At 36.4% G+C, this 14379-nt stretch overlaps 1 protein-coding gene across 2 annotated transcripts in view; it reads right to left on the bottom strand.

Moving 5' to 3' along the window:
* The window catches only part of LOC149817103 (RING/U-box superfamily protein), a 139172-nt gene extending 128574 nt beyond the window's left edge, over positions 1-10598 (bottom strand). The window contains exons 1-6 of one of the 2 annotated variants that reach the window (XM_089988110.1): positions 10259-10598; positions 8647-8794; positions 4443-4540; positions 3989-4050; positions 3808-3899; positions 3598-3721 (exon numbers count right to left, since the gene is read on the bottom strand). In XM_089988110.1, the coding sequence (XP_089844236.1) occupies positions 3598-3721; positions 3808-3899; positions 3989-4050; positions 4443-4540; positions 8647-8794; positions 10259-10319 (585 nt within the window). In that variant the 5' untranslated portion in view covers positions 10320-10598. The remainder of the gene's footprint in view (positions 1-3597; positions 3722-3807; positions 3900-3988; positions 4051-4442; positions 4541-8646; positions 8795-10258) is intronic. The other variant, XM_089988111.1, reaches the window with a different exon arrangement.
* Between the last annotated feature and the right edge of the window lie 3781 nt (positions 10599-14379).

The following is a 14379-nucleotide window of genomic DNA, read 5'->3' as shown; positions in this document are numbered from 1 at the left end:
GAGAAAAAGAAAAAAAGAGAAAAATGTCATTATGGGAGAGAGGAGAGAAGGAAAAAAAAATGTCTCTTTCTTTCTCTAGATTTATTTTTATGAATCTTCGAATCAAGGTACGGGTTTCTCTCTTTTTCCAATAAAACAAGGGTTTATTAGCATGTCTTAAATCATGTGCTTTAATCCATATTTTTGCATTCACGGACATGTCTAAAAATTTCTGCATGCATATTACACGTATTTTTTATGTTCTTGATGCTTTAATCTATGTTTTTGCATCCATAAACATGTCTGGAAAATTCTACATGCATATTCAATGTATTTTTTATGTTCTTGATGCTTAAATCCATGTTTTTGCATCCATGAACATGTCTAGAAATTTCTACAAGCATATTCCATGCATTTTTCATGTTCTTGATGCCTAAATCCAAGATTATGCATCTCTAATAATGTCTGCAAAATTCCAGCATGTATATTGCTTATATTTTTTATGTTTTGATGCTTAAAAATTGATTTTCTGCATCCTTAATCATGCCTGCGACTTTCGGTGCATATAAAACATGCATTGTTGTGTTATTGTTCAAACATAACAGCTTGCGTTTAGGGCTGATTATGCTTGGGCTATGATAACAATCATGTTGTCAGCATGATGTTGTTCACACGTGTTGTGATAGCAAACATGTCAGCATGGTGTTGTTCACACGCATGTAGTGACAGCAACATGTTGGCAGCACGATACTGGTCATACACGAGTTGTATATTACATACTGCGTGTTATACATGAAGCTAATCATGCATATTACGGTATATACATATAGCTGGTCATGCATAAGTGTTGTTTATACATGTAACTGCACATGCATATGGTTGTTTACATATGTATTGATCTATGTAACACAGACTCTTCTAACAGGGCACCGCACCCGCGTCACACCAGCACCCAGGCGGGTGCGACACTTGGACACAACTTCATTTGTGTTAGGTGAAGTCAACCACACTGAGGTCCATTTCTATCCAAAAGTAGATTCAATTAACCCTAATCAAGTCCATTTTTATCTATCTATCTATCTATCTATCTATCTATCTATCTATCTATCTATATATATATATATATATGCACACACATACACGTAATGTTAACTTAAAACTGTTAATATATATATATATATACCCTTCCCGTACCCCCACACTCAAGTTTTTTTAAAGTGCCGCATTCGCACCAGTACCCGCATCCGCATCTATGTGACATAGGTATTGATCATGCATAGTGCTCTTTATACATTTAGTTGATCATGCATATTGTTGTTTATGCATATCGCTGTAAATATATATTGTCGATTGTATATGTGTTGATCATACGTGTGGTTGTTCTCACCTATTGTTGTTCGCAATAGAACTGTGACAGTAATCATGCTGCCCGCATGATGCTATCCACACTTGTGGTGTGACAACAAACATGTTGTCAGCATGATGCTGGTCACGCTTGTGCTGTGACAACAAACATGTTGTCAGCATATTGTTGTCCACACTTGTGCAGCGGACAGTAAACACGCTGTCAGCATGTTGTTGCCCATGCGTGTGTAGCGACAACAAGTGGGCGGTAAGTGTAATTGCTGCATATATGTGTGCAGCGACAGCATATGATACATATATTGCTCATGTATGTATTCAGCAACAGCAAGTATGTTATATTGTTGAATACATATTTATGTATACACGTATGCATAGTATTGCGCATATGTGTGTGTGTGCGTGTGTGTGTGTGTATATATATATATATATATGTATATATATATATATTGCCGCATACATACATATATATGCATGTCGCTGTAGTTGTCTTTGTGTTGTAATTGTGTATTGGGGCTATAGTCAATGCATTCAAAAATATGACTATTTGTTGAAATTGTGGAATCTGATGGATATTGTATATTCATCTAAATCTGAGATGAATAAATGATGAAACAGGTCAATTCTAAAAGTTAGGTTTTGGCTAATGTGATGAATTTGGTAAAGATTTGCATTCATTCATTTGCTATAAATATACATTGATAATTATGCATTGTAAACATAGGTTTGTATGTCTATGTGAGATTTATGTTTACTGAAATTTTGCAATGACATGAATTATTTAGGAGATTGATTAATGATTGTGAGTGAACCACTGATAGACTTATGTAGGCCATGAGCATGTGTTGCTCATGTGTTACTGAAACTGTTTATGCATTACAAGATGATTTCTAAAAATATTGGTTTTTTCAAAATTAATTATATTGTTGAATTGATAGGGTAAGGACCCGAATTTGTTATTGCATGTTTATTTGCATAATTGTTCTTATGTAAAGAACTTTTAATTGATTAAGATGGTAAAAGAGATCAAACTATATAATAATGTTCTTCCTTGATGTCCTTTTGATAATGTGAGAATCTTGGACGACGGTCGTGAGGGATCATGAGGATACTAAAACTCCGTGAGCAATTGTTATTCCCCATAACTCGATGCTAGGTTCATGTTCTTAGCCACGGTTTTAGGGAGTTTTCAGCCACTTTGCCTGAGGGCGGTGGTGTTGACTTAGCTGTAATTATTGGTATACCAAGAAAGTGACATCAATGGATGTTGAAGTTCTCGATGTTCCAGCATTAGGTGTTGATGCCTAATATTCTGATTGATAGTGTTGATGCCAGATATCGGTCGGTGAACAAATGTGGAACTCAGTAATTAAAATACAAATTGTGTATTAAGTTACGATTGAGAACTACCTTGAACCTCATGAACTCTACCAATTTTTTAGTATTCGCAAGTTTGTAAGGAAAGTGAAAATTAAATTTTGTGTGCATTTAATAAGGACATGCATGCAAAAGCAATTCTGATAATTAACTTAAAAAGTTATTCATGCATATGCATTGATTCATACATCATTTACTGTTCAACATTAGTTTCATGCATTCCTAAATATTTGATTTAGCATGATATTATTGAATGCTTGTTTAAACTACTTGAATGGTAAGTTAGTTCTAATAAATTATTGTCTGTGATTTTCTCTTACATTTGTGCATGATTTAATTTATGTTATTTTCTTATTGTTGGATTTTTAGAGAAATTCGTGCAAGGACTTCGGTTCTTATCCGTTTTCTAAAAATGTTTTTCAGGCACGAAGACTCAGTGATGAGAGGGATTGGTTGGCGCGATGACTCGAGGTTTTATGACTTGGTGGCCTGGGTTCTGATGTGTATGTGATGGATTAGAGTTGATTTTTGAATTTTTGAACTTTCTTGACTTATTTGATTAAATAAATGAAGTTCAATTCATAGTTTTAAATTGACTCTATGTTGGGAATGGTTGATGGATTGCCCCGGATCCTTGGAAGGTTTTCCATAATTGTTTAAAAAAATCACAATTTTCGAGGGTCAGTTTGAGGTCGTTAAACCTGCACCTAAAGTACCAGCTGTCAAGATAAGGCATGCTGGGCATTTTGAAATATCCATGTTATATAGTTTTCAGATAACTGGACAAAGAGCATTTGATTGCTTTGTTGACTACAGTTGCATAAACAAAAAACCTGTAAATCTTAAAACTGGTTGAGCTGTGAAAGCATGAGAGGCAACCTCTTCAAGGTTATGCAAAAAATGGTTTCTTCCAACAGAGTATATTCTTGCTCTGCAATGAGGACAAAGTAGGGTTTGACGATTTCTTAATGATTGTTTCATCCACCGAGAGAAGCAACCATTGCTGTCAAAAGAAACAAAATCTAAAATATTAAGACCTTTAACATAGATTGAGCAGTAAGCTTAGAAAATGAAGCATAGAAAAATTACCAGAAATTATGTAGACAAGGGGTGACTGTTACGGCATCGTGCCACATATTCAAGCAAATGCTACACTTGACAAGATCAACATCTATTGATACCTAACAATACCAAATAAACAAATGAAATTTTCTCTTGATAAGAAACGTAAGCCAGAAACCAAAGCAATTCAAAACATCTAAAGATTCACCTTGATGAGTTTGTTCAAATGTTGCTCTGCTAATATCACTTGGAAAGTGTAAACTACATGCCCTGAAAATGAAACATAGAGAAAATCAACAATCCCACCTCAACCATATACCATTCCAAGTATAAAGGCCACTAGTGTGCATGAACAACCCATCCAGGAGTTGAAAGTTTCTAAGATGTCCATGTACTCCTTACATATTACCTTGTGCATGAGAATGTGGTTAGTGTGTTTACAACTTTACATCAAAAGAATAAATAGTAAATGGTTGCCTTTTAAACACCCACCAAGTAAGTAATATAATTACACCGGATAACCACACAAGCATCAGAATATAAACCAAAAAGATCAATTGGTAAACTCTTTAACCAATAAGATACCAGACCATGTTAAAAAAATTCTTCTCTGAAAGATCAAAGTCACATAAGAGAAAAAGTTGTCTGGAATGTTCACTGACCTCCTTTTTCTGGACCAGAAATAATTTCACTACCACACTTGATAATCAAATCATCTTCCTTTCCAAGAGAAATCCCATCAACGATAATGTCGTTTGGGCTGTAGGAACAAAACAGAAATGTGTGAAATTGTGGATCTAACAGTAATAAAGTGTAGCCTAAGTATCATCTACATAGACCGAAAATAATAGAATATACTAAGATCCTAATAAATAGAGTACAAGAACTGAAAAAAAAGAGAAAAAAAAATATCATGGACACATGCATCAAGAGAAATGTTCGCCCCACTTCTTCAAGATCCCAGATGTTGGACATTTATGTACACAAGTACCATCAACTTATCAATAGTTTTCCTCACTTCTCTCTACATGTCCAAGGGTTTTATGTTTTAAATCCATATATTACAATCCATGTATGCTTAATCTGAAAAAGGTTCCCATTCCCAATTAACTTTTCATTATTCAAGATTCAAATGATCATGTCCATGGGTTAATTTCAGAATCCTGGTTAATAATTGTGTGGGTCAATGTGCTGTTTAGTTTGCTCCAGGTACTGCATTATCCCCTTTTACTCTCCAATATTGTCTTCTTTCCTTAGCTCTCTTCCGAAAACTTGCATTTAAGGCCTTATTTTGCACAAATACCCTTCTTCCTCAAGCAACTGAGGGATGCTCATCCTTAGCTATAATTAATAGCATGCTTAACAAGTAAAAAATTACAGATACACAAAGTTGTTTTAGTAAGAGTACCTCATTAGGATTTCCATGATAAGATGTAACAAACAAATTTGGGCAACAATGATTAATGTTCAATGATCATGCATAATTTTATGCATAATTTTTATAGGTTTACATGCATGATTACGTGTGAAAAATGGTTAAAAATGCTTGTTTGCTAGAAGTTTTAGTGATTTTAATCAATTAGTAAATTGAGCAAATTAGAGTCCTCTTTGAGTTTTTTTAGCAAAATTAAATAAGTTTTTATGAAATATTTTTAGAAAAGGGAGTCTTTTGAAATTTTAGAAAACCTTGTGGACTCTTTTTGAATCTTTTTTCTTAAAAATCTGATTAACCCTAACCTTGTATTATAAATAATAGCATTGAGAGAGAGGGGGGCGTCTTTCCCCTCTTGAGATTCACGCCCCCCCCCTCTCCTCTTCCTCTTCTCTCTCCCCTCTTTTTCTCCAACCGGCTCCTCTTCCTTTTCTTCCTTCTTCTTATTTCTCTTCTTCTCTTCTTACCCCCATCGTCGCCGGTTTCTCGTATCACCATCATCGGAGACGGTGGCACGCGTGTGATCGCAACGGAAGACCGCTCTTCTTCTCAACCCGTCCGTCGGAGGCGAGCCATTAAGGTAAACCTCTTCTCCCCCCTTCTCTTTACGTTTACGCATATAGATTAATTTTTTTATTCTTTAAATGCATATAAATCCTGTTTAAGCATTGCATATAGCATATTTTATTTGATGCATCGCATAAAGTTCAATTTTAGCATGGCATAATTAGTTTTCACGTTTGCAATTCATTTTTTTTTTTTTTGCATTGAGGGCACGTGCGGCAAGACAACCCTTACTAATCCTATACCAGATCTGTCATTGCTGGCAGATCTGGTCAGGTTTATATTGGTTGTTCCAGCACGTCAATAATTGAAGTTAGGTGTTCATTGCATAGAGTACAGACATCATATAGATATAGGTAGTTTGCACGGTAGTTTGTTTGTTTTTCTTAGTTTCTGCATGTTGATAGAAGGCAGCAGGGCCGTTCGACCTGTGAGATAACATACCAGATCTGTCATAGTGACAGATCTAGTTGGTTCCTTCTCACGCAGGTCAGAACAGACCCACACCAGTAGAACCGTATGCGTGGGTCTGCTGAAAGGATCCACTGTTCACATATTACAAACTGTTTTGCGTGATTTGGTGGATTTTGATCGGACAGGCCTTTGCAAAAACTCACAAATCGGTACATCTGACGTACCAGCAATCACGAGCGTTCGGTCACGCATATCAGCGTGAACTGCAAACACAGTTCTGTCAGCCCATACACTGTGATCAGACCTGTGTATTAAATATACTTATTTACTTTCCCGATCAATATACCGGCTGATTGACATGATTGAAAGCTCGTTGGTGAGACAGAGCGTGTGTTCTTGTGGGATTTTTGAGATCAAAGAAGCATGATCTGCTGTACAACATCTCTGCGGATTCAGCAGATCATGACCAAACTGATCCAACTGGTCGGGTGTCAGCAGCCGTGCAGTCAACTTGATTGCGTTATGATCAGATCGGTGTGAGTAGTTGCAGTACCAGGCGTGTAGCCAGCATTAAAAAAAAAAAAAGAGAGTCGCAATCTTGGTAGTTACCTGTTTAGTCGGTTAGCTTAGGATTTTCTTGATTAGTTAGATTGTTTCTCTAGGTTGCCATCTAATTAATTAGTTAATTAGTTTTAGATTTAATTAGGTCGTGATTCTTGTTTTTTTTTTGTTTATTATTATTTTTTATATAACTAACTTAGTTCTTTTGGCAAGTTGCTGTGATTGTTTCATGTTAGGTTCTTTTGTGTTTTGTAGGAAGGCTCACATTGAAGATAAAAGCGTGATAGCAAAGGGCCGTGCATGCATTACAAGGAGAAAGGTAGAGCGCTTGGAAAAGAAGCACTGCAATTTTTGCTTTTCCTTATTCTTATTTTTTTGGGGGGCAGAGGGCCATTTTAATTAATTGGGTTGTAATAAGGCCTTTTTATTCTTTGAGCCCTCCAGAGAGGGTAACTCTTGTAATTAGTTAATTATTCTTTTTATTTTTATTGAAAGGCAACAAAATTCATTTTGTGTGGGGTACAAAAGTGATTAAATTCATTCCCTGAGTTCGACTCGGACTTCACCACTAGTGTGAGCCGGTTTTTATAATTTGATGCACGGTTTACACTGACACTTTTATTGAAAAATATCTTTTAAAAATACTTTATCAAAAAGTTGCATCATTCAAACAATACTTTAAGGTGAGATATTTTCTTGCATGATAATCGATAGACACATGCACACACATAACATATTATAAGTATGCACATAAACACACTCTTGTGCACCAAAATGCATGCTTGTTCTTGTTTGAAGGCTTGCATGCACACACATTCACACATATGCAGGTACGTTTGGTTGTTGAATCGGAAGCCAAAAAATTCATGTCTCCATGGGGTCTTCTTTTAATATTATTACCTGATCCAAATTGGTTATGTATTGTCCCCAACATCTCATTGAAAAAATAAGACTTAAGTTAAACAGATATGCCTGATGCCTGCCCTTTTATGTAGTTCAATTTCAACTATGGATTCCAAACAAAAAAGAAATGAACAGTGTAGAGCTGCAGGAAGGAGTATAACAGATATAATTATTGTGAGTGAACTACACTATCTATGAAACAATACAGATATTAATCTAGAGAAACAAGAAGTATGATGCAGGATTTTGTTGTTGTAGAATTGAAAATGCTAAGTAATGCACCCAATGAAACTTCAAAGCATGACTTCCAATTATGAATGTGACCCTTTAAGTCGCCTGATAAGACTTTTTGATATTTCAATGTACACAATCACTCTTGTGAAAAACATTTACTTTCCACTATATGAGAGTATCTCATAAGGTGTTAAATTGTATAGGTATATACACATGTATATACATATATATATCTGTGTATATATACCTATTTTTTTAGCTGATTTGTATATGTAATAGACTAATAGGTTATGCCCATTAGGTGAATTTTGGTATTTTTACTATTGTGTAATAGGTGGTGCCCATTAGGGGCATTTTTGTACATTTATTTATTTTTTTTCTTTTTTGTATTTTACTCTTTTTTGTTCCAGCCGTTGGGATAGGGGACTAGCCCAATGGCTAGTTGGCTAGCCCCTCTTGTGTTGTGTATTGCCTATAAATATGGGATCTCTCCCATATTATTGTTATGTTTTTCTTAAGCATTATTTGTGAATAAATCCATATTTTTTATGTTGTTTTGCTCTCTAGTGCTTGCCCATTAGCGGCTATTGTGAGTGTATTTGGAACTCTTGTATTTTCCCTTAAGTGGCTTGTGTATTGTCCCTTGGTGGACTAGTGCTTGTGCACATTTTTGTGTTTCTTGAATGCCCTTAGTGGCCGTGTCATTGTACTCTCTTGTTTCATTACATAAGGATTTATATAGAAAGATGGAAAAAAACCTTATGTTATGGACTGTAGCAGATCTGAAGTCCGTAGTCACTATTTTACACCAATTCTTTTTATCAAGTGATGCACACGTGGTAGCTGAACAAATGACCATCTCATTTGACTTGATATCAATATCTGGCAGTCTTGAATCAGATGGCACTGCAATGAAGAGATGCACAACTCACAATAAGAATATAAGAAAAATATGCAAGCCTGAAAGGTACTCATTCATTATGACAATTAAAAGGATAAAATGGTTGACCAAATTGAATTGTAGGAATTCACTCATACATATGTAACCCAAGACGGAATCTTATTATTTCCATTGAATAATTTTTGAACTAGAGAGTGAAACAGATGATGAGGCTAATCTAGGGCATGTTTGTTTTGATCACAGGTTATTCAACTGTGAAAGTATTGTCCATGAGAAAGTGATTTATGTGATTCACATTCTCAGGCATTAAATTTCTCATGTTTGCTTTTAGGTTGTGAATTTGACTTGTGTGAAATTCTATCATGTGATTATGTGTCATGTCAGTGCCCTATCACATTCACAGCTAATTCTTGTGAAAGTTATTCACAAGGTAAGACTTGTGTAAGACTTTCACAAGTTTTGAGACTTCAACATTCACAGCTAGAATCACATTCACGGCTTGCATTTTTGCACGTTTGAAAGTTATAAAATCACAGGCATTGCAAACGCGCCCCTGGCTTGAACTGATTTCACTCGTAGCAGCTCATAACTGCAGCACTATGGTTTACCAGTATCCCTCATACTCCCAATAAAACTCCCTTTTCTCCTGCAGTCTTTCGTGGAAGATGCTGCTTTCTGCCATCCCATAACCATGGACATCTAAATATCCGTAGTAACAACATATAATGTCCTATCAAATGCACAAACTTCATTTCACCAAATACCCACTTGTTTAAAAGTGTACCCGCAGGTTTGGGACACCTTCTTCGCCTTTTTAACATGGACCATCATCACCACCTCCAGAGACAAATCCACTATGACCCTTGTACCAGAAAAAAAAATTCAGGACTACAGAAGTCACTAATTTCATCTACCCACCCGCAAACAAGCACTGAACTCCCAACCGATTGTGTTAAAATTTACGAATACTTTGTGTTTATAAACAAGTGCAACAGAAAATTGATTTGAAAAGGGGGAAGTGGGGGATGCGTCCTCGCACTCATTACAACCCTTTATCCTTATTTTTTTTCCGATAACAGGCGAAAAACCGCCTTGCTCACCAAGTTCATTGCCCTAGAAATCCAGGCCCCCCTTGCCCACCAGGGAGTACACCCAGCTTCGGCCCACGTGACTTTCGAATTCGTGACGTCCCGTTAACTTGGTGACATTCCCAAGTCGAACCTACCTAACAATTGAGCATTCACTCCATAATTCTATTGAAAGCGTCTTATGAATCACGTTCTGTGGAACTAAGTACAATGATGATGGATTGAATGACGATTGAGCGTTCACTCCATAACCCCATAATCCTATTGAAAGTGTCTCATGAGTCACATTCTATGGAACTAAGTACAACAATGCAAGAAACAAGAGAGAGAGAGAGAGAGAGAGAGAGAGAGAGAGAGAGAGAGAGAGAGAGAGATGCGCACCAAGTTTTGCCCAGATGGTTTCCTCCCCGACTCTTTTGGTTCCAGAACATTCGGCGTCCATTCTCTGGACGCTGATCGAATCGAGCACAACCAGAGGTGGATTTCTGGAACAAAAGGGAGGCAAAATCTTTCTATATTTGATGTTTTTGGATTTGTTAGAATGACGAGAGAAATGATGAATGAGTGGAAATTGCTGAGGCGGTTCAGGTAGGGAAAGAACAAAAGAGAGCAGGCAAGCAGTTGGGTGGGTTTCAATCCAGCTACCTTCCACACCAAGTTAATTTGTGGGGCAAGAGCGCCGCAGCGTGTCGAGCACGACGAACTCGATACGGACGGGCCCGTCTCTCTCTCTCTCTTCGACAGAGAAAGCTGGGGTACGCATCGGGTTGAACCTGGACCAGATTTTCGAGTATGGTATCGGTCCAGACCCGAGTCTACTATAAGATAAACCATACCCGATCCCGATAAAAAAACTATATGAACCAGACCCGAACTATACCCGGTAAAATAATATTTTTTATCATTTTTACATTGAAATTTTGAGGTCTTAACCTGAACTCAGTTCAGGTCTGAGCTTATAATAAAATTTCACAAACTATACCCAAATCCATGTATTAATGGGTTCTAACCCGAGTCGTAATCGGGTCTTCTTATTTATCACCATACCCGGACCTTATAGGATTTGGTTCGGGTTGGGTCTGGGTAAACCCGGCCGGTTGACACCCCTACGCGTCGGGTTTACCTGAACTTGACCCATACCAAACCCTATAGGGTATGGGTATGGTGATAAATAAGAAGACCTGGGTTCAAACCTGACGGTATGATTAATACATGGATATGATTATAGCTTGTAAAATTTTATACTAGATTCGGGCTCAACTCGAGTTTCGATTAAGACCCATAATTTTTTTAATAAAAAAATTTATTTTATCTGAGTATGGCCTGGTCTGGTTCATGTAGTTCTTATCGGGTTTGGGTATGGTTTCTCTTATGGTAAGTCTGATTAAACCCAAGCCCAGACCCGATACTATCAAGCCTGAACTCGAAATTTGAAAATCTAGGTTTTTTTTTTAATTCTTTTCGAACGCAGCAAAAATTTTATTGAATAATTTTGAAACTACCCCAAACTCGAGCACTTGACAAATTTAAAATCAAATCATTTATAATTCAACATATCAAAATACTTTCATTTATTCGATAAATAAAATTTTAGAGTTTATAACCAAAATGATAATGAAAAAAGCAATCTAGTTCAGTTCGTTCAAAAAAACCTTGAAGTGTTCATGTGTTATAACATTTACTTGCCTACGCATGTGGATCTGAAAAGCGTAAAATATGGAGCATGAAATACATCATGTCTCGGCACAATTACGCAGACCCTTACTAGGTCTCTAGAATACACTATACATAACCATATCGATAAATAAAGCAATAGGTTATTATTTAATTTATGTAACCTTATATCATCTTATGATTATTTAAGCATATAACATATCTCTTGCATACAATCCATACACATACTTATGACATTCAATTGATGTGTACATCTAACATACAATTTGTGTATACCTTTATGCCTTCATAAATATACAATTTATGCATATATATATATATATATATATATATATATATATATATATATATATATATATATATATATATATGTATATATATATATATATTACAAATGCATATATAACTTAAGCATGCCATTATTATGCATATTGCATGACTTTAAGATGCCTTCCAAAGGGTTAATAGTTGGTGTCATTGAAGGGCATGAACTATTGAACTAGAAATCATAGGCTAAAACTTTATGGACTCAATCTAATCACCTAGATGTGTTCAGCATGGTTTGTTTGCTAAGGATCATGTTATTTTCATTTAAAGATGTTTTTTTGCGTTATAAAATTTTAGTACATTGTGGGTCATTGATTTTTAAAGCCCTTAAAAACCCATTTACACATCACAATCACATGATTCAAAACTCAGTTTTTATTAAACAAACCATGTCCATGAGGTCTTATCTACATAAAAAAAATATTAAACAATATAAAAAGGTGAGTCATACTCAATAATTTTGTGCCTTCAGCACCAGATATTAACCCTCTTGGAAATTATCAATATTTCTTTGGATTGTTAGTTGATGTCTTTATACATTTGTTTGATTATTATTATTATTATTATTATTATTATTATTATTATTATTATTTTGGCTAGGTCCCATCACCTACCTCACATTGGCTGTTCTCTGTTGGTAAAACCCTTGAGGCCTCCCTTTGCCTGCGTACCTTGCGTCAAAGGATGCTCATTGTGGGTTTCAAACTCTTGACATCTCTTCAAGCGCGCTACCATATGAATAGAGCCCTTGTGCTCTTGTTTATTTTTTTTTATCTCACATATGTAATGCATTTTTTAGATTTTTTTTTTTCACAACAAAATCTTTTAATAAATGTTGAGGGAGCCATTTTACTTGCCGAAAAAATAAAAATAAACTAGTATCTATGACATTATTTCCAAATAAAATGGGCTTTACCAATTACAGAGCAAAAACATGGTGTATTGAATAATCTAAAAGGCGAGTCTCCATTATCTCATGCTGCTAGCTGCACATATTTCAGTGTCCGATATTTGAAGCTTATTTATTAAATTACTAGAAAAATGAGATATTTTTATCACGAGGAAAGCCTTCTGTGAAGTAGAAATATTCCAAATCGAGTTTTAAAAACTTCAAAATTGAATATACCAAACCAAAGTTGGTGTAAGAATGGACATAATGCAACTAAATATTAATATTATTGGGTTTAATCATAAATTTTATCTCAACAGGTAAGCTTTATGATTTGCCCACACTAGGCTTGCTCACACGGTTATAGTGTGATATGTGATTGTTTGTTCTCTCTTGAACATCCCATGATGGTTTTTGTGTGCCTACTCGTATTAAAGCATTGGGAGCCTGGCTAGGAGACAATCTTAGGGTTTTATAGTTCAAGCAAATTAAGGGCTGGTTTACATAGGTCTTGAACCCACTTGGAATGGTCTGAAATGGGCCGACACGACAAATAGGGGGGCCACCGTGTCACGGGCTTAGAAGCTGCCAAAGAGGTATATACATTAGAAACAAAAAAGTAAAAACATGGCGGTCCAGAACACACCGAGTCCAGTAGTATAGAGCGGTTTTGGTGAGAGTTGTGTGTGGGTCCAATTTTGTGTCATGGGTCAAAGTGAGGTGTGCTATGGGTTTGGCACACTATGTGTACTCATGTAATAGGCATTTTCCTTCCATGAATGGAATTCTAGCCTTTTGGACTTTGAGTTAGCTCAACCTTGAAAGAGCATTTCTCTTCTTTATCTCCTCCTCTCTCCTCTCATCTCATCGCGTGCGAACCCACACGAGGTTGAGGCTGCTGTTGCTTCCCTTGTTGCGCAATAGCCCTTTGCACACTCCATTCACCGCGAGCAACATCGCCGTGCACATCCACCCCATGTGCACACGATGCATGCTCAGTCCCACCCTAGGAGAACTGTATTAGGTCTTAGCATCCTGGTTTTCTTGCAGACCGGATCAGGTGCCACATTTTTTGTGCCTTTGGCACCTGATCGCCCTCTATCAGGTCATGGACCTCACACCTGACAGTCCCTATCTCTAAGATGGAGGGTGATCAGGTGCGTAAGGTACAAAAAATTTGTGCCATGGTGGCACCTGATCCGGACTCGTTTTTCTTGTCATCAAAAGAAATGCTGGTCCACAAAGGTGGTCTTGAACCCACTTTCCATTTATCTTAGCATCCTTGTTCCTTTTCATCAAAAGAAAGGTTGGTCCACGTAGGTTTTGAACCCACCTAAAATGGTCTGACATCATAGTTTTCATGTCATCAAAAGGAAGGTAAGCTGCATGATTTAAGTCAAATGTCTCTGGAATAAGACCTTTTTTTAGTCAATCTATTCAACAAGAACCCATCAATCAAAAAGTAGTGTACTGTATTGCAAGGACAGTGGCATCATGAAAATTGGAAAACTAGAACCTATGAAAATAAGATCCTATCCTACCACATATGATGCTATAGGACCTAGATTATAGCCATCCAACTGATGCAATTGGACGATTAGGATTAGTCCAT

Source organism: Nuphar pumila, chromosome 14 (assembly GCF_984573655.1).
Source record: "Nuphar pumila chromosome 14, dmNupPumi1.hap1.1, whole genome shotgun sequence".
NCBI classification, from domain to species: domain Eukaryota; kingdom Viridiplantae; phylum Streptophyta; class Magnoliopsida; order Nymphaeales; family Nymphaeaceae; genus Nuphar; species Nuphar pumila.
This window is presented reverse-complemented; position numbering and strand designations above follow the sequence as displayed.